Consider the following 20,471-nt stretch of genomic DNA (forward strand, 5'->3'; position numbering starts at 1 on the left):
CACACATGCGCCTGGAAGGGTTGCCTGGTTTGCTGCTGATTTGTATAGTGGGTGATAACTTTGGACAACATCCAAATCATACATTAGTATTAATTTAAACCAATGTAAGTTAATGCAGAATAAACAGTAACCAGCAGCTAACTCAACAACTGTAGTAAGCTGACCACTCCAGCCATAGGATTCTTTGTTCGAAGATGCCTGATAGACACTTCATGTTACATGTTATTTAAGAGATAGGGAACAAAATCAGTGCTGAGTTATGCTTATGCTAAGGAAAAAAAAAAAAAACCTGGAAAGTTACAGGCTTGAAAGTGCTGGAAAAATATGTAAGCAAGGCTCTTTCTTTAGTAGAGATTAATATTTTTTATAAGAGAAAAGGAGAGGCTGTCACTGGAAAAGATAAAAATTCTGACTACTAATTCTAACTTGAAATAAGCAGAACCATCTACTAGCATGGTATTTTTTATGAAACTCTAACTAAAGGATGTTAATAAGGATGTTAATATCTATATAGCCGGTACACTGGGTGCATTCACTTATTTTTGTTAATTCAATGTACTTTGTATTCTGTGCTCCATTTATTACATTCTGTGTCGTATTTGCTATGACTGCCAGGGAAGGGTTACGATAAAGTCAGAGGCAATGAAGATGGGTGCTCATCTAACAGGTGCTCCACTCCCTTTGTTCTTTGTATACACATATTCAAATCACATAAGGCAGGGGACAGGATAGGGCCTGTTAACTCATTGCTGATTTCCCTAGCAAATAAACGAGCAGCTGCTGGTCCAACCCCTGGCTTAGCACTGCTGAGAAGGTGGCATTTGTGTGGGACAGGATGCTTTCATGGAGCCCTTTAGCCAATTTCTTTTGGGACTTACAGTGCAAAATATATTTTCTGCTTGTAGGTAAGAAACAGTATGAAATATATTTGTCATTGTGAAAATGTAAATTGTTTTTTTTAAAATTTATCCTTATAAATTTGAAGATATTTCTGTTGTATTGTCAGATGTTTTATATCAAGAAAGTAGCCTAAAAGCTTTTAAGTAGATAGTGTCCCCTTGGTTTATGTGTGGAGCTATAAAGTTTTAGCAGCTGACAAAAATGAATGCTATACATAATCTGGTTATAAAACATGGGCATAGATTGCATACGTATTGTCACATTTTACTGAGTAATATATATATATTGTGTAATGTATACATATTATATGTATGTGTAATATATATTACAATGTGTATATATACAATGTAATATATACATTGTGTGTTCTTGTAAGGCTGGGCAGGTTCTGAACCAAAGTTTATATAGAAACAGTTACACATCTCTTTAAAAATGTATTAAGCTGAGACAGTGCTGATAACATTATTTTCCACTTCATTGTGATGCCTTATAATTAATATAGAACATTTATAGTTAATATTTAAATGTACTTTGTTTGATACTAAATTAAGCTTTCAATCAACTGAAGAATGTCTTCCCATTAACAGCACATTTGTTTGGTATCTGCGTGCAGTTTTCCAAAGTATGTATTTGTTATCCTTGCAGGTGATAAAAGTATAGGTGTTCTATGCACTTTGACAGGAATGTTAGATAAACATATTTCTACAAACTATTGTAATTAACTTTTTCTATATTTAATTGTTTCCGTAAAGTAGTGCATCCTCTATACATTCATGTGTAAGGACAATTTTTCTTTTACCTTCTTTGTGAACTTCATATACACTCATCTAATTTCCTTGATTTTGAGCTAAATACTTCATCACAAGTTTGGGTTTCATAATAATGGCAGGTTTATATGAAGATTATTGGATTTCCTTAAAAATTAAAACCCTGGTTGGTAAAAAACACAGTGAATGTGCCCTTTATCTACATTAACACTTTATTGGACATTTGTTATTAAAATCCTATGAGAGATACTACTGTACCAGCAGAATGCTTTAGAGTACGTTTGTTCACCAGGAAGTCTCATCATATACCCTTACTCAGGTGTGCACATTTTCTAGTATGGGAAATGCGCAGCTTGTACTTTATATCATGACAACAATCAATGCTTTGGAGGCATGACACAAGCCCACCAAAGACATTGATCTCAGAGTCTAAAATTAGGTGCAATAACAAAGCTCAGTGGAACTTTTTCTTGGACAAAAATCCCAAACTGGGTAACAGCATGCCTCAGTCTTACCTGGTATAAATAGGGGTATTTAAACTGTAGATTCCCTGGTCCATAATGTCTGGGGTTTTTTTGCATAAATGAATATACTTGCAAAAATTATAAAAACTATTGTCACTGATCTAGCAACATTTTACACCAAGTTCGGGGTTTTGGAAGAGCTGAAGAGCTAAATGAACACTGATGAAAAGCAGTTGAGAAGCCAAATTCACTTTGACAAGGAGATGTGCATGTTAAATTAATGATAAAACCTTGCTATGCAGGTTTCAGTTTATGCCATAAACTCAAAAGTTATGTCATAGTTTCTTATTTAAACTAAAGCTGCAGCCATTGTTTTATGTCAACAACAATTCTGTTTTGCTTACCAGTACTGGTGATAGCAAAGTAAAATGGAAGCAAAGCACAGATCACTGAGCTCCAAATGGAGGTCATTTTGGTGCAACCTTTAATGGTCATTGTACAAAAAACTAGTTTTCAGAATTCTCTTGTCTTGGAAAAATGTATATTATATTTGGAAAGCTATAGATGTAGGCTTAAATTATATTTAATTTGTGCCTGATGAGAATGAAGTAAGAGTTTGGCATATTGGCTTGATTTCACTATTAATAGTAATTTAAGGATTAGTCACAACAGTCTTCAGTTTTAATTAAAAATCAAAATTAGGGAAGAAGAGAATCATAGAACCTATGTTTTAGGTTGGAAAAGACCCTTAAGATCATCAAGTCCACTCAGCACTGCCAAGTCCACCACTATACCGTGTCCCTAAGTGCTACATCTACACATCTTTTAAATACCTCCACGGGTGGTGACTCCCCCACTTCCCTGGGCACCTTGTTCCAGGGCTGGAAAACACTTCTGGTGAAGAAGATAACCCTTTCAGTGAAGAATAACCTTTCTGATGAAGAACATTCCAGACTGCAAAAGATTTGATCTCTGTGAAAGTGAGAGATCTTCTGTAAAACCCTTGCCTTTGACAGAGCACCATTATCTAATAATTTCTCCAAGCCTCAGCCTGCTTTGCCCCTTACTCTGCATGTCACGGAGGATCTCCTGCATGCTGATGGCACCCTACAAAATCACCCCAGCAGATCCAGATAAAGCAGTAAAAACTTCAGTCGCCCAAAGCCACTCCTGAACAGACTCTAGAGGAAAAAATTAGTTCTGCCCTCACCATCTCTGATCTTTGCTAAAAGCATTTCCTTAACTGCAGAACAAAATCTCTTTCCAAGCTGTTACATGGAGCCACTTTTCCCCATGAATGATGTGGAACAAAGTTAATTACAGTTTTTAACTGAGAAGAAATTAAGTTTTCCAGCCACAGTTCTCTTTATCTTCTTACTTTATGATGGTGGTACCTTTTATACTGGTAGTCCCAGTAATCCTAGTGTTTGCTATTCCTGCTCTGGTTTTGCTAATTTTCTGCACAAACAGATCTGTGAGAAATATTTGTTATACCTATTTTATGATTATACTGCAGCTGTTACTGGCTTCTTGTTCTACAGCACAATTGCTTACTGACAGCTAAATAAACCCAAAAATTGAGCAATGTCATGCAGAAAGAATAGGGATATGGGCAGATGTTTTAACCAGTCATTTACAAATCTTTGTGACAGTTTCTCATTTGAGTTTTCCAGGGTTTCCATTTGTGGTTTGGGTTTGCTTATTTGTATGTTCTTTCATTCTTATGCAGGTATTTGTTCTGCCTTAAAGTTGACAGTTCCATCTCATACCGTCCATGGTATTGAGGGGCAACCACTCCATCTTACTGTTGACTACAATTTCAATGCTACAGCTTCTGAAATACAAATAATTTGGCTTTTTGAGGGACCCCAAAGTAATCCAAAATACTTGCTTAGCTCTGTAAATCAAACAGTAGTTCCAGACTTGGAATTTCAGCACAAGTTTACTCTCATACCACCGAATGCATCTTTGATGATCCATCCATTGCGTATCAGTGATGAAGGCAATTATATTGTAAAAGTCAATGTCCGTGGAAATGGGACAATAACTGCCAGTCAAAAGATTCAAGTAGCTGTTGATGGTAAGTTAGTAAAATGTAGCATCTTCATTTTGAAAATAAAATTGCAATAGTTTTAAAGTTCTGTTTCTTAGTATCCAGTTACAATAGTGGATAATTTAATGCAACCATACATTAATAAATACTAACAATTATGTTGTCTTCTACTGTTGCTGGAGGGAATGCTAAAATACTTCATCTTTAAACAAAATTAATGTATTGACTAATGTCTCTGGATCATATGTAAAAAATTAAAGAGCTTTAGAAACCATCAATGTGAAATTAGAGAAACTTCTAAAAAATAAGGTTTCATAAGGCTCTGCTGTGCTCCCAATCATGAGGGAAAAAAAAGCTGGGGGAGGAATAGAAAAGAATGATAGAAAAGAATGATCTAAAAGAATGACAGGGGGCTACTGTAGTTTATGGATTATACAGAGGGAGCCCTGAAATTGTTGGGCTTGGAATAATGAAAAGAATTGCATGGTGTCGTGACAAAGTTGTAGCTGTCATTTAACTCCCATACCCATCCCAGTTTGCAGCCATCCTCACGTCTGGACTTACAGTGTATTTCAGCAGTGCCCAGTGTCAGCAAAGCTGTGGGCAGCCACAGAGAGCTGTAGGCACAGTCATGCTTTGCACTGTTTTCATTTCTGTGGCCTCAGAGATTTGCTTATGAGGTAGGAGCTAGAGGTCATTATACACCTGACTGCAGCCCTTGTCCTCGTACCAGTATATACACAGTCTAGCTTTATTTAAGTTCCAGAACAATTCTTACAGTTACCAGCTGAGAATTCAGCCTTCTTTTTTCAACCTTTAACCACATTTAATAAAAAAAAAATTTGAAATGCAAGTACTTTCCAGGGAGCATGATGACTGCTATTTATATTATCTTGACAATGAAAACTGTAATATACTGGCTTGTCACTTTTGCAACTCTGTATCACTTTATTTTACAGTTCCTGTCACAAAGCCAATTGTACATACTGAACCATCTTCAGGAGTAGTGGAGTATGTAGGGAATATTACCTTAAAATGTACCATGGGTAAAGGTACAAGGGTAGTTTACCAGTGGATGAAAAATGGAAAGCGTCTCCGTGCCGGCCCTAATTACACCTTTTCATCGGACAATTCTACACTTCTAATTGTTCCTGTTGTAAAAGAAGACATTGGGAATTACAGCTGTCTGGTATCTAACCCTGTCAGTGCAATGGAAAGTGAGATAATTGCACCCACTATATATTGTGAGTATATGAAATATTCATAATTACCTTTGCATAAATGATCTGCCTGGAAAGAGTGCCTCTAACTGGGGAAACAGTAAGAAAACAGTTGTGTCAACATTATACGTCAGCTTACATTCAAAATAAGCTTGTTTGTAACAGCTCTAATTGTTATATAGTTGTGAAGAAAGTCTGAACTGCAGAATTCAAATAGGAACTTCAAGAATTCCACAGTACAGATATCTTCAGATTTGGAGGAGATGTGACTCAAAAGAAAAAAATAATCATCAGATGGGTATACATGGAAATATTGTTAAAAAAGGAGACAGGAAACAATGTCAAAAAGCTAAGTACAGGAATTACCAGGCTGAAAGACTGGTATTAATGGTTTTCCTCAAGATCATTTTGAGTCCAGCCTTTTTTAATACCTCATTAATGACATCAGCATAAAGATTGGGAGTATCTCAATGAAGGTCACCTGTGACATTAAACTAGGAGGACTCTGTGTAATAGGACTGGTATGAAATCTGTTAGTAAAAAATAAATGGGCATCTACTTTTAGAGAATAAAAAACATGAACTTCTGCTGGTAAGATGGAGATTGGTTAGGAAATAACTGAGGTAGTAAGCCTGGGTGATTGAGCTGTCACAAGGTGTCTGTGAAGTGTTGGTGTGATTAAGGTATGAGAAAGACATACGTAACTTTAGGGCATGTTGGCAAAGTATTTCCAACAAGGAAATAAGGAGAATACTAATGGCATGCAGAAGATGAGGCCACATGTAGACTACTGTTTGTAGTCCCTGCACATCCCAAAGCACTGATCTCAAGCTGGAAAGAAACAGAACAGAATGGAGAAGAGACCCAGAGAACTCAGTCTGGTTTAGCAAAATCAGAGCCTAAAGGAGTGTTTGCTCTCCACATCAAGTGGGAAACATGAGGGAGCAAGAAGAGTTGCATAAAGGCCAGTTTTGGCAGAAGAGTAAGCCATAAGCTAGCCGTATATTTTGACAGGAAATGAAAGCACCTGATAAACTGTGAATGTAGATTGAGTTAATGAATTAAATGAATTGGAGAAAACAGAAGATTGGCTTAATCAGCATTCAACAATCATGCTTTAAATCTCAAAAAGGGCATCCTCATTTTCTTCCTTACCCCTCCTGTATTGTCAGCTCCCAGTGCCTCCAAGATTTGCAAGTAGCACAGGCTACGTATGTGACCTTGCCACAATCTAATCATCGGGAGTCAAACTGGCCTTCTCAGAGGAGAGCTGGAATCAGACAGGTCAGGATCTACTTTGCCAACAGCCCTGTTCAGACATAACCAGTTTACCCAATGGCACAGTGTGGATGGAACACTGCAAGGGCTGGAACAGGATTCCTGTGCAGCCAAGGGCTGGGGCTTGCTCCTGCTTTTGCCAGGTTCTGGCAGCTGGCAGCTCATAGACAGATCATGCCCTAGACTTGTTGTGATCGCACCACTAGCGTACTCAGAACTTACACCTCTTACTATGTCATATTTTCCTCCTCCCCCTTTCATCTCTGATTATACATTCTGCTACTTATTTTTAATTACAACTTGTAAGAATTGGGTAAGGGGGTGTCTTGCATTTGAAGTGTGTGTGTATGGGTCTCTACACCGCAGCAGGAGAAGAGAAAAAAACTGCCTAAATTAGCAAAGGCTAACACGGATATTTATAGATGAGAGCTCATCCGTTAGGTGCAGCTTATACAATTGACAGCAATGCAGACATGAAGGTCAATGAGCTGCTGCAGAGAGTCATGAACAGGGCTGATGTGAATTGAGCTTCCATCACATTAGGCAGAAGAATCATGAGAAAATGCTCTACAAGGAAATTACCAGCACTGATGGAGCTTGAACTTTTCATCACTGCAATAATAAAAATTTAAAACAAAAAAGGAAAAAAGAAAAACATTTTTTAAGGTAGCAGGGTTTTAAATGCCTGCTTTTGTAGTCACAATCTCAGCTCACTTAGGTGCTGAAAGTGCTAAGAATGAAAGCTGCATGTCTATGAATGCACCGCCTCTACTGCTTTTCTCACTTTATTGAGCTATGACTGGGCCTTGTACACCTCTTTCTTCAAAGAATACCTACACAAAACTTGGGGACACTCAGGCCAGCACAACCTGGCAGCCTTCTTACAATGCAATTAAATCAGGTCGGGCTAGAAAAATATCTGCCGCTCTTGCTACCTTTCAGACTGCTCCTTTTGTTTGTGGCACAGCCCGTTCAACATTCACATTTCAGTCCTGTTCCACACAGGACTGGCCCCATAGACGGGTGTCTGGAACACTTGCTCTGCCAAGGTGCATGCCCTTCAGCTGCAGTTCCCATACTGCTTCCTCCCTTCTCCCTCCCCCAGGTGTATGTATTTTCTGGAAAATTTGAAAAATCTGTCCAAGTTCTGAACTGAAAACCTATTTTTGAGGCATTGTTTAGCAGAACTTTGAAATCTAAAAGTTACTTCAGTGTCCACATTTCGGGAACCTTTTGCTGTTTGAGTGATTGTGATACCCAGCTCAGAAAGTCTGTGCATGTATCAAAAACTTTGAGGCTCAGATTTTCTCCACATGGGGAAATATCATTAAAAGTATTTGCATTTTCAGAATATCCTTTTTATTTCATCAGAACTGAGGGTTTGTTTTGTGCATAATTTAAAATTTGGAAAAAAAATATTTAGAGAAAATGCAATGCTGAAAGACTGCAACTCTTGTGCTACTGTCCATATCCAAGTCAGTGATGCGAGTCGGAGTCTTACTTCCTGAGCTATAGGAGGTCACGTAAGACAGTGCAACCTCTCCCTGAGGGGTAGTTTGTCTCCCAGCTCCCAGTTGTCAATAATGACCCAGAGCAGGCCCCAGGATCTCTATGTACCATATGTCATTGCTGCGGGGGAGTTACTGGAGTTGATAAAAAAAAGGTCACTCACAGTAAATACCTGCCATCTGCTTGGAAACAGTAACAGCCTCGTGGTAATAGAAGCAATTGGAAATATTCCCACAGAGCAGTAAATTGTTACTCAGAACAGATGATTTATTATTTTACAAGTCATTTAGTTAACTGGCTTTACTGAGACAAGAGGCAGCTTTCTGTTGAGAATGATACCGGAAAGGAGAAGTAGAGCTAAGGGATCCATGAAGGCTGTCACTGTGTTTTTACTGAGAATCAAAAGTGTTTTGTTCTTCATTTCACATTAATATTATTCTGCTTCTCCTCTAGCTATGGTGATAATGCACCCTAGAACATGACTATTACATTAGCATGACCCAGAAACAAACTATTGTCATGGAGGCTGCATCAGAAACTGTTGCGCTGTGCTGATGGAGTCGAATTTAGCAGACTAAGAGACTTCTCAGAGATAGAATATATTCAGTCCTAGAGAGGAAATGGTTAATTACCTGCTTTTTAGAATTATCCTTGAAGCCATGTATGTCCCTCAGCTACCCAGTGTTCAGGGATCTCGATGTATGCAATGCCCAGGAGAGGCAAAAGACAGATCCAGGTGAAGCAGAAGGGTTACCCAGTGCTTGTGTTGATTTCCTCAAGGAATGCCACTTCTCAGACTTTGCTAAGATTTGACTATTTCTTAAGAAAACCTTTCCTTGTTTTGTTTGTTTGTTTGTTTCGAATGTACTTTCCCAGCCAGTGTGCATCACTGTTTTTATAATTATTTATTTCAATTTGGAGCTTTCACACAAAGTGTAGTTATGGTGTTAGTATTATCTGTGCTACACTGTTACGATACTGATTAAAAAGCAGGACTTAGTTCTGATTCTTTTGCAGGCTGGAGCAAATCTCCCACTATAGTGAGAGGGCACAGAGACCAGTCAGCTATTCTTACCATTAATCTCTCTTTACTTATATCAAAGGTTGTATTATCAGTGAAAATAAAAGCTAATTCTTCTAAGAAAGAAGAGTTGGATAGGAGGAACCACTGAACTGCTCTGAAAAGTAAAAAAAAGTGTTTCTGCCTATAAATAGTGCATGAGGGATTTTACTTTCAGTTATGAAAAAGTCAAAGTTCAGTACATCCCTCTCCTTTCCCATCTGAAAAAAGGGAAGTAAATACCTGTAACAGGCAAGCTCCTGAGAGAAGCTGGTGTTCTAGAGGGGCTCCTTGTCCCCTGAAACATGCAGCTGAGTGAGTTCTGCCAAGCCAGAGTAGTGGTGATAGATCTGCAGTTCCCAGAAATGCTCATTACAGGGTCAGCTGGCTTTTGGATACAGTAAAGCAAGTAACTCAAGAACTGCAGAGCCTGTGAAGGAGGAGCCCAGATGCCTTGATTCTTCAGAATGGCCCCCACGATGTAGGTGGGAGCAGCGCTAATTCATGCTGAAGTGACTCTGTACTGCGTTTCCCAAGTAAATATTATGTATGATGTTAGGCCTTCCTTAAAATGAGACTGCATAAAGCTTACAGCTAAGAAGTAAGTAGAAAAAATAAAAAAGTTTGACAAGTTTAGGTTGTGAAATGTGGATATTTGGCTAAAAGTGGACTAAACTGAGGTCATGGTGCGATAGTCTACATTGTCTTGTCTAAGCCTTCATAAAAAAATCCCAGAGGCACACACAAAGTGCCTGTGTTGTGCTGCATGCTGTTTGCCTATGTGTTCCTGAAGAATAAATCAGTCTCATAAAAAAGGACAGGCAATAAACAGAAGTGTGCGTGTTAAGAGGAAGGTCTAACATCAGCCTGAATTTCCTGATGAAAAACAGTCTGAAATGTTACAGTGCCACTTCATGTAGCAGGGAATTTCCCATCCCAAGTCAGCTACATTATCTTAATGCTTCCAGACAACTGCAGGAAGGTGGAAATATTACTTTATTGAACTGTATACAATGGACATAATACTGACTTACCTTTTTGCCATGCCATTCTGTGTGAGACATTTGTCAGCCCCTTCACTGAACTTCAGGGATCCTACCAAAAGGATGTTCTGCATATTTTCTTCTTTTGGCTTCTGTCATTATTAGGTCTGTGCTTTTTCGATTATGCATGTAAGCCCTTAGGAAATAAGCAACATTAAAATGATTATGTTTTTTGACTGGAAAAGGTAATTTAATAAGGCACATTTTGATTATTATATTTGCTACATTAATTTCTATAATTAGATTCTTGTAAAAATAGATTTTAACATGTAAGGATATAAAATCTCCATGATCTGAAATGACCTATTAAAAATAGCATGGGAAATATTCTTTTCGTATTTAAATGTATTGTTTCCTTTCCAATTTTCCTATGAAAATAACCCTAAAAATACTTAGCTGCTCAATTTTCTGAGTAATGAACACATGACTATTGGACATTATATGCCTCTTCTTAATGATATTCAGAAATACAAATTTCTTTCAGCACAAGGACTTACTCTTGAAAGAAACATAAATGTTGAAATAGGACAATGCTAGTAAAGTGGGGGGAAGTTTTAAGTTTGTTTTAGCAGGCACTCATGGGAAACTTTTTCTGAAGTTATCTAAGGCCCACAGCACTCCAGGATACCTGCAGGATAGTTCCCCAAATAGTTATTGTGCAAAGTATTACAATGAATATTTATATATTTCAAGGCTAATTTGTTCACTTTTAAATGTGCAGAGAAATTACTTATACCAATAAGTTTAGCATTTAAATAGAAAGGGTCAGATATGCCCCTGAAGAATACCTGCTCCTTTACTCCCCACTTTTCAACCTGTTTTCAGGTTTTGTTCTTTTTATCATACTGAACAATGCATAGACCTGTGCTTTTTCCCTAAACAGTGATTAGATCAGTATTCAGTGGGTGTAGTCTGACATAAACCTAGTACAGATCAAGTTCTTGAACTGAAAGCCTTTTAATTGAAATGGTTGAATCCAATGCCAACCATTCTAAAGGCTAGCCTAACTTAGAAAGTCTAGGTTTAGAGATATGCTTTTATTTAAAGTTAAATTATATGCTTTTATTTTTTTCCACTGTGTTTTCTTTCTTTATTTTTTTTTCAATGCAGATGGGCCTTATGGACTTAGGGTTAAATCAGATAAAGGTCTGAATATAGGGGCAGTGTTTACAGTGGACATGGGAGAAGTTATACTATTTGATTGCTCAGCAGATTCAAACCCACCAAATACTTACTCATGGATTCAAAGGGCTGACAATACCACTCATGTCATCAAATATGGGCCCCACCTGGAAGTTGTATGTGATAAAGTGGCTCCGAAGACAATAGATTACATGTGCCGTGCTTTCAACAATGTGACTGGAAAACGAGATGAAACTCACTTCACAGTTGTTGTTACTTCTGTAGGTAAGAACATTAAATCATTGCTGTAACTATGAAGCCCAGAAAAAGGAAATAATTCTTAGACAGAGAATATGTATCAGAAGTCAGGTCTTGCTAACAATGTAGTAAAGGGGATTTTGGCCTTTCAGTGGGATCTGGGTTTTCCTCACCATGTGACATGGCTTGGGACAAGACCCATCAAGCTGCTGAAGCTTTATGGGAGCTTGACTCTAAAATATATTTGGCCATTTGGAACTTTATCGCTTGAGTAGAAAAACTTTCTCGGTAGGCAAACCTTATCTGATCAAGTAACATGGCAGAATGGTATGTCTCTTAGTCTCTTTCTTACTTTTTACCTTTAAAAATGATGAAGATTAATGGAGAGGATGGTGCGGAAATCTGCTGAATGCCAAGGTGAGCCTTCCCTCCCCAGGGCAGATTTAGTCCAAGGCTCACAGTCCCACAGCTTTCAGGAGCTGTGAGCCCTGAGGCTCACCAGTACATGGGATAGTTTCAAGCATACATCACTGACTAAAATAACCAGGTGCAGACTCACCAGCAATGAAGGTCTTTAATATTTTACCAATGTGGTTCTGTATTACAAGAACCTTAGTGTATGATAACAATGCAAGCTGGGATGATGAATGGTTTTATTACAGTCTATTCATAAAAATTATTTCACTGTCATATTTATGAATCTGAGAATTGACTCCTAGGTTCTGCTGAACGAACACCTTTATTTCTCATGAATTATAACCTTAGTTCCTGTATCAGATTGCATTAAACAGCAACAGAGCAGTTTTGCAGGAAATATCCAGAAGCATACAGCAAAGAACAAGATATGGAGCAAGTCGGCTATCTCTTGCTAATACAGGTCAATACAAGTATTTTCAGATAAGGAATGTATGCTATGAATGTTCAACAAGACAGATAGAATATGTTGCCTTTTATAAAATTTAACAAAGCAATTTCACTTGTGCAGAACAAAGAGTTCAGCCATTTGTTAGTCAAGTAAACAAGGAGAGCAGATGTCCATCGCTCAGGCTGACTTACAGATTCATTACAAACCCATGGCTTTCTCTATGCTGGAAGGAAGATGGGTTACAGTTTTACATTGAGAAAACTGCACTTTAAACATTGTGGTTGTTGGTGAAAGAAAATGCAAAAACTATGTGTATTATTCCATAGCCTTTTTCCCTGTCCCCATAATCCTAGATATAGATTATGGACTGTGCCTTTCAAAATACTGGAAACCCCACTGTCAGCAGCAACAGGAACTCTGGTATTTCAGAAGACCTTACACAGCTCCCCCACCTAAGGAACTGAAACTCACTTATATCATGCTATAAACAGCAGCCTAATTCATGCTAAAAATCATCAAGAAATCCCATAATTTTGGGATGTGTTTGGTTTGAAATCCACATATTTAATCTTTGGTATAACGGCTGCACATGCAGCCAGCAAACTGCTGGTGAATTACATGGCGGTGTAGGTAGATGCAAGCAATGCTAGCTCTCTGCACAGGAGTTCATCCAAGTACTGGAAACATATCCAGCTAAATAATGCGCGTTTGAATTGATTAATAAAGCTGCTGCTGACAAATACACAACATTAATTTACCTGTATGGATTGTGACATGGCCTTTAATTACATCGATTCTGCATGATTCAGAGCAAAAGGAGGAAATTGAAGATGCACAAGAAAATATGTCTGGCGTTTCCTAACTTTTACATTGCTGTCTTTGCAAATTCTATACAAATGTTTTTCACGTGCTTTTGTATATGTAATTATATACATATAGTGTTTGTGTTCTATCAGTAAATCCTGCTGGAAAACTGCTGCTAATGCATAACTCAGCAAAATATCTGAGCAGAAGAAAAAAATACTTTGGATATATTTAGATATGAATACAAATAAACATAATTTATTGACTTCTGATGGGATTTGATAAGTAACCAAACTGTCAGTGATCTGAAAATCTTTAGAAAAAACACAGTAGTTCAGTTATCCCTTGATACTCTACAGCTCCTACAGCCAGGACGAGTTCTCTCCCATCTGGCACAAACTGCTCACATAAGTGTCACCTAACTTCTTGGTAGTTCAGTGTCTCTATGCCTAAAATTAGAATATACATCTCCTTTTTGTGATGCTGCTATTTGTGGATCACATTTACTGACCTTTATTTAGCTGTACATGCCAACCAGTTCTGGACTCATTTGTGATACACATATCATTGATCTTCCAGTTCAGGAGATATGGTGGGAGAGAGGAAATACTACCAATTCACACAAACTCAAATTGTGTATCTATTTTGTATCTCTGTGCAGGTTTACTAGCTTCAGATGAATTTCAGAAGGTGTGTTTTTCAGTGTCATTGTAGCACACTGTACAGAACAAGAGACTAAATACAGTACTCATCTGCTTTGTCACAGGATTGGAAAAGCTGGCCCAGAAGGGAAAATCTCTGTCATCTCTTGCAGTAATAACAGGAATTTCATTATTTTTGATCCTAGCTATGGCCTTTTTATTCATATGGAAAAGATATCAGCCACATAAAGGTATGTAAAAGTTAAGTACACTCCAGCTCTTCTTTTGGACCATTAGGGCAAAAAGAATAATAGTTCTTTTTTTCTTCTTTTCAGTGATACAACAGAAGCTGCAGAGAAGGTACAAAAATAAATAATTCTTATGTCAAGTCATTTCTATCAAGAGAATTGTAATATTTTTAATTAATTTTCTTTCCTTGGCTTATGACATCAAACTGAAAAACATGTGTATGTTTTCTAGGCCAGAGGCTGATTACAGAAAAGCGCATACATTTTCAGGTAATGCTAATAAGAGAAGTGTGAGCGTAATCCATTCCTGCAGAAAAATGGCATCTCAACATAAAAAAGGAAGAAGCAAAGAAAAGGAAGGGAAGCGTGTTTTTAACTTGGGTTGCATATTTCCGTGCTAGCTTACTTAAGATAAAACCAAAATGGCAACAGGTCATTGTGGGTTTAGCACATGCCTGGGGTTCACAGCAGCACATACTCTGTTGTCTTGAAATCTAGCTGTTCATTCTGGGATTAGGATCACCTGTATTCCACTCTTCACACCAATATGAGGTAAATTATTGTTACTATGGAATAGTGAGAGGTGATATGGCATGGGAGGATCACAGTTCTAAATGTTCATGGCACCAACTGATACCAAAATTGTGAGATAAAAATATAACCTTACAGCATATACATTTTAGCCTCTACCATGTTCTGTACTACCTTTCTCTGTGTTATCAGGACCCAGTGTGTTTTTTTCACTGCCTCTTTTCCCTCCACAATCCTTCCCACATGATCCTGCGCAAGGAGGCTGGAGCCCAGCCATCCTTTGTAAGGGTAGCACTTTTACTTCCATTGCTTCCTACCAAAGCATCAGAGCAGGCCATAAGCTGCTGCATACAAGAGGGTAGGGAAATATACGAAGCTTAGGTAAGTAATAATTTCACTTGATCACAGAGGCTCCTTCACCCTAGCAAGTGGTATTGGAGGAGGAAATCTCAGCACTATCTTTAGTGTTGCAGCCTTTGTTGTGGAGTGATGCCCAAGAGACAACAAAGAGCCTCAGATCTCCTGGACAGTAGGAGGGTAGAAAAAGAGACTCCCACCCTTACTACAAGTTGTATCTGAAGTCCCAGATACAGTTTGTCAACTGGTTTAATAATGTAGCACCTATTAGTATCACATTCCCCTTTTTTTAGTCTCAGCATTATAAAAGATTCAGATGGTACTGCCTCACTACAGTGCTGAGCTTATGGATTAGGCCTATATTCTATGGGAAATAAAAGTAAATCAGTCTGTTTAGCCTTCCAACAAAGAGAGTTCCAATGGCTGTACCAAACTGTTACTGAGGTTGCAGCAGGTTCTTCACTTGGCCCAAGGTGCCAAGCACTGTGCATGCTGCTGTGCAGCTGCCCTGAATCTATCCACACCAGCTTTAGAGCTTGGCAGGGAAGTGGTTTAAAGCAGATCAAGCAACTAATACTTGGATGTTTCAAAAATCAGACCAAGTTGCTTTGCCAGTCATGATTTTCCAGGTTCATACTACACCTCAATACCTTTTTTCATGTTTGTTTGTTCTAACTTCAGGACATGAAAGTGCTTTGGATGATTTTGGGATATATGAATTTGTGGCTATTCCTGATCTTGCCAGTGGTTCTAGGGTAGGTGATTTCACATCATAAACTGATGGTTTCATTTCTCTTTCTTAAGGCATACTAAATATCTGTACTAGAATCCTTCTGTCAGTTTGCTCTGTTGCTTTTTGCTGGTCTCTATTACACCATATTCACGGCTGTTGTTTACCCAGTACTTACTCTTTCTTTACTGTGTTATTAGTTTAGTACTTGTATCAACATCATACAGTAAGGAACCAAAAAACCTCTAAAGACAACAATCTCACTTCAGCTACCCTATATTAAAAGAATATTAGTAGTATTGGGTAGATGGGAAGCACTGGGTCACACAAGCAAATAAACTATTTTGATGCCATTTTCTCCCTTGACCGTAATGTTGCTGCTCATGCAACATACAACTCTGGCAGTGCAGGAAAGCCTCAAGGGGGTATTTAAAGTTTTCACTCTAAAAACATTTAAACTAAAGCTTAGCTATTTTTCACAAGAATTATTTTGTTAGCTTCGTGTATTGTGGGGGAGGATTTAAGCACAGGAATTTTGCTAGCAGAAGAATCCTGCTACATATGCTACTTCTCTGCATTGTGGCTTTGCTGACATTACTGTATAGCAGTTGGAGATCATTCTGATGTGGTGTGTAAAAGGACAAAGAAAAAATGAGAAACAGGGCCATAAAATTTAGCACTTTCCCTTTGCTAGGAAAAATTTCTGGCAATACAATCTTGGACCTTTGGAGAGCATCCATATGTCAGGTAAGGGAGAGGTCTTAAATATGATCAAATAGGGTCACATTAGCAGTCTTACCTGTTTTGTTATTATGATTAGCTAGCATAATACATGATGTATTAGCAAAGATAGTCATAGATTAATAAACCCTTTTCTCTGCTGGGGTTAGATGATTGAAATAGAAATTTCTAGGGCTAGAGTGCTATCGTAAAGGTTAGTGGAGAGGACATACTTGTACAGCAGCAGAAATAAAAGGCTTTAAGAAAACAGAGGAGGTGGACTGTATCTGTAAAATTTGTGACCATAGAAGTCTTACTAAGTATGGAGATCAGGCCCTAAATCATCACAGCCTTAAGCACACTGTGATACCCCTTAGGCTGGTCATATCAAAAAGTCACATTATTACATAATCGGGCCATTAGTAGGTCAGGAGGGAAGAAAAATTGACAAGGACAACAGAATCGATGCACAAGCAATGAAATCCAGTAAAATTTCAAGAAACAGGAGAAACTCCACTGATTTATATTGTTACTCAGATTTATGGCGTTGCAGATAAAGTCAGCATTGATCCACTGATTCATTTCAGTTAGCAGAAAAATAATAAGTGGAGGTAATGAAGAACTGGAGATTCGTATTAACATACGAGCAGATTTGTATACTTAGCATATTGAGCAATGAAATTTCCATATTACTTCATTTATAGAAATTCCTTTCAGTTCCCTCTCTTTGACATGCTGGTAGGAGTTTCATGCTGAACCCTTTCCCTGAATATTTTCTCCTTTCTTATTATCTGTTTTCTTGCTTCTCTCTGTTAAATGTTCCTTCCTTGACTTCTGGTACACTAATATGAAATACTCACTGATGCAAGAGCTGCATCCTAAGTCTAAGATCCTAATTGAATTTAAAACTATTGCTTGTGTTACTATAAATGTGATGACAACTTAATCAAAATGAAATGTCAACTGACAGATGAACTTTAAACACATATGCAAGGCATTCATAGGCAGAAGTTAGAAAAAAAGGCAGTTATGTTATCCGTTTAAATTGTGTTGATGCTTTTCCCATTTGTACTTACAGTAGGAATACTCTTTGCTACTTGTAGGTTTCAAGTCAAACTGTTCATGGCTCTGACTTTGTCCCAGGCCAGGATATGCTTAGTACAGTTTATGAAGTTATTCAGCATATTCCCGACCAGCTGCAACAAGACCATCAACAGTAAGTTGTAGGCTCTGTGCATTTATGTGGTAGCTCAAAGACAAATACTTTTGCAACCAGAACAATTTACATTTTGGTAGCTGGTGTTTGATTCCAGTGAGAGGGGTGAGGATCGAAGGTATGAGGCAGGTATGAGCCACATCAATTCCTCCACTGTTTCCTATTCAATCCCTACTTTTCCTCAATAATCCAGTCTGTTGTTTCATCATGTGTGAAAAAAAAAAAAAAAAAGCTGAGATCTTCAGACAATTTCAAATGAAAATTCCCAAATGTTTTAAGAGGGTGGCTACAATAACACAGCACTGAGACATCAAGCACTTTCCACTGAGCAGGTTAAATCATCAATCAAAGCAGCTTAATTGGCAGCACAGCTTCCAGGCCTGACAGCCATGTGCCAAGTAGAGTTAGAGTGGTTCTTTTGCAGTGCTGAAACTGGCCAGCTGATCAGTAACTGCTGGTTGTTAAAATGGTCATTGAGATACTAATGGACAATGCTCAGTCACCTGATCAAGCAATGTCTTCATTTGTATCTTAACTAATGGTTTAGAGCAAAAGGATTCTTGTTCTGCAGTACCCTGGCTGGGAACTCCACAGAAGCAGTTTTGCTGAGTTGAATACCAGAAAGACCACAGCACATTGTGCTTATGCATTTAGTGTCTGGCAGTCCTGGTTTTGTTCAAATCACCTACTTCATAGCACTTCTTGGCATAAGAAGAGTGAATACACTGTAAAGTTTCTGTAATTGCAGTACAGCTGCCATAAATTTGTTGTCAATATCGACAGTCTTTCTTACAAATCAAGAACAGCACACAAGACTATTTGGTAACAAGCCTTTTATATTACATTTTCCATGTTTTTATGATGTGTTCTCATTCTTTTGTGGTTGAAAACACACACTCTTACCAATATACTAATCAGTTGGCTGAGTAATGGTAATGTTTATGTGACTGCATTAGCATTCAGTGCTTACACTATTAAAAACTTTGTGCTGGTTTCATCTTCAACTATGTGTCCAAATTATGTATGCAAACATGCATCTATGCTTGTAAAAGCAAACTGATCAGTGAGAAAGCAATAATGAATTAGTAATGACATTTTTGTTCTGGAGTTCCTCACTTTGAACCTTAAGATGATTTTTAAACCAGATGTAAAATACAGCATTCATAAAGTACAACTTTTCTTATTCTTCCTCCTACATGTCTTCTTTCTCAACTTTCTCACTGATACATTACACCTTCAAAAAAGGAATAAATTCAAAGCAAAGGTAGCTTGAACCTTGTGACAGCTCAGATTTTGACTCAAACTTTGCAAAACATATTCTGTAGTTGGGAAGGACGCGTTTGCGTAAACCCATTTTGCTGCTTTTTTCATATATCAAGATGTTAAAAAAAGAAACGTAGGAACAAAATTTTCACTAATAAAATCTGCTAGACATGGTAACAGGTAAACTTCTCAGATTAGAAAGACCACTTTCATGAATTTTCCAATTCCTGACGTGCTACAAAGGAGCACTCTAAGTGGTAAATAAATGACAACTAAGTCGATTCTGGTACTTGCAGCAGGATGCTTTAGCATTCAGTATGAGTTAAAAACAAAACACCACAGAACTGAGAATGGAGCTGGGAAAGTAATTCCAGACTCCTATAGTGCAAAGTAATTATTGCTTATGGATGGATCCCACAGGCTTGGTATGCAGCCGTCTGTACAGTAATCAGCAACATTCATGGGAAAAATCATAAAGAACTTGCCTGTACTCTGCTTATGGCAGGAATTTCTCTCTGTAAAAAACAAAAGAATGGATATTATGGGCACCCACCAGGTTTGTTGGTAAAGTGATCATTTTACTCTAATTCCCAGTGGTTCTAACTGGAACTGCTCTAGCTTCATAAATTTATTAGAATTAATGTGCAAAGAAAACTAATGAAAACAGTTTCATTCTCAGATTTAAGTCTGAGACTCTTTCAGATCCTCTCTTTGAATCTAATCTCTGCAGTGTTAGCTGATGTTCTCTGTCTTGCTGTTAGAAATCCTGGTGACAGTACCAGCAAATTCACAGACTAGAGAATGCCTGATGCTATGGGAATAGCTTTTCCTTTCAACTTTCCCTTATGTTTTTATCAGCCTTTTTATCCATTCATCCACACATGCACATATGCCTCTGACAAATCTGAATAATTACAACATTTTAGATGTGGCCCAGCTTCTATAAAGTAAAAATGCTGCTGGCAGCTAATTTAAACTCTCTCTGGTTTTGACAGACTAATATCCTAATTGCAGTAAAAAAAAAATGAGCTGAGATGATAGCTGGATTTGCACTTTCGCATTTGAATGGTGATAGGAGTCCCTATTCACAAAAGTCTTTTGCAGATGTGCCTCCCCTGCTCCTCCAAAGAATCAAAGGGAAAACACGACATCAGCTTTTAAAGAAACTGTTCTGCTCCATCTTTGGGCTCCACAGTCACAGAGTGTTACACGACTGTCACATACTCAACCATTTAATTAAACACACTTTTCTAAGCTGTTTTTTTAATGCACATTTTTTTAAGATAAATATAAATCCTGTGAGAAACTGGGCAACAAGCTCTTCCGTGTATGAAAGAAATCTGAAAATGGCTGCAAGAGTTAATGAGCAAGAAGTTTAGGCAGCTTTTATACGTAATCACTGACAGTTTGCAACTCCTCTGT

The 20,471-nt window shown here is 37.9% G+C and overlaps 1 protein-coding gene across 1 annotated transcript; it reads left to right on the forward strand.

The window, feature by feature from the left end:
• Positions 1 to 835: 835 nt before the first annotated feature.
• On the forward strand, positions 836 to 19,847 carry HEPACAM2 (HEPACAM family member 2; the record flags this gene model as incomplete). The annotated part of the gene is made up of 10 exons (XM_080610043.1): positions 836 to 905; positions 3,861 to 4,211; positions 5,144 to 5,428; positions 11,405 to 11,701; positions 14,110 to 14,235; positions 14,320 to 14,344; positions 14,465 to 14,502; positions 15,802 to 15,875; positions 17,674 to 17,786; positions 19,811 to 19,847. The coding sequence occupies 10 exons, from the start codon at positions 836 to 838 to the stop codon at positions 19,845 to 19,847; spliced, it is 1,416 nt and encodes a 471-aa protein (XP_080466169.1).
• Between the last annotated feature and the right edge of the window lie 624 nt (positions 19,848 to 20,471).

Source organism: Psittacula echo (assembly GCF_963264785.1).
Source record: "Psittacula echo genome assembly, chromosome: 2".
Classification (NCBI taxonomy): domain Eukaryota; kingdom Metazoa; phylum Chordata; class Aves; order Psittaciformes; family Psittacidae; genus Psittacula; species Psittacula echo.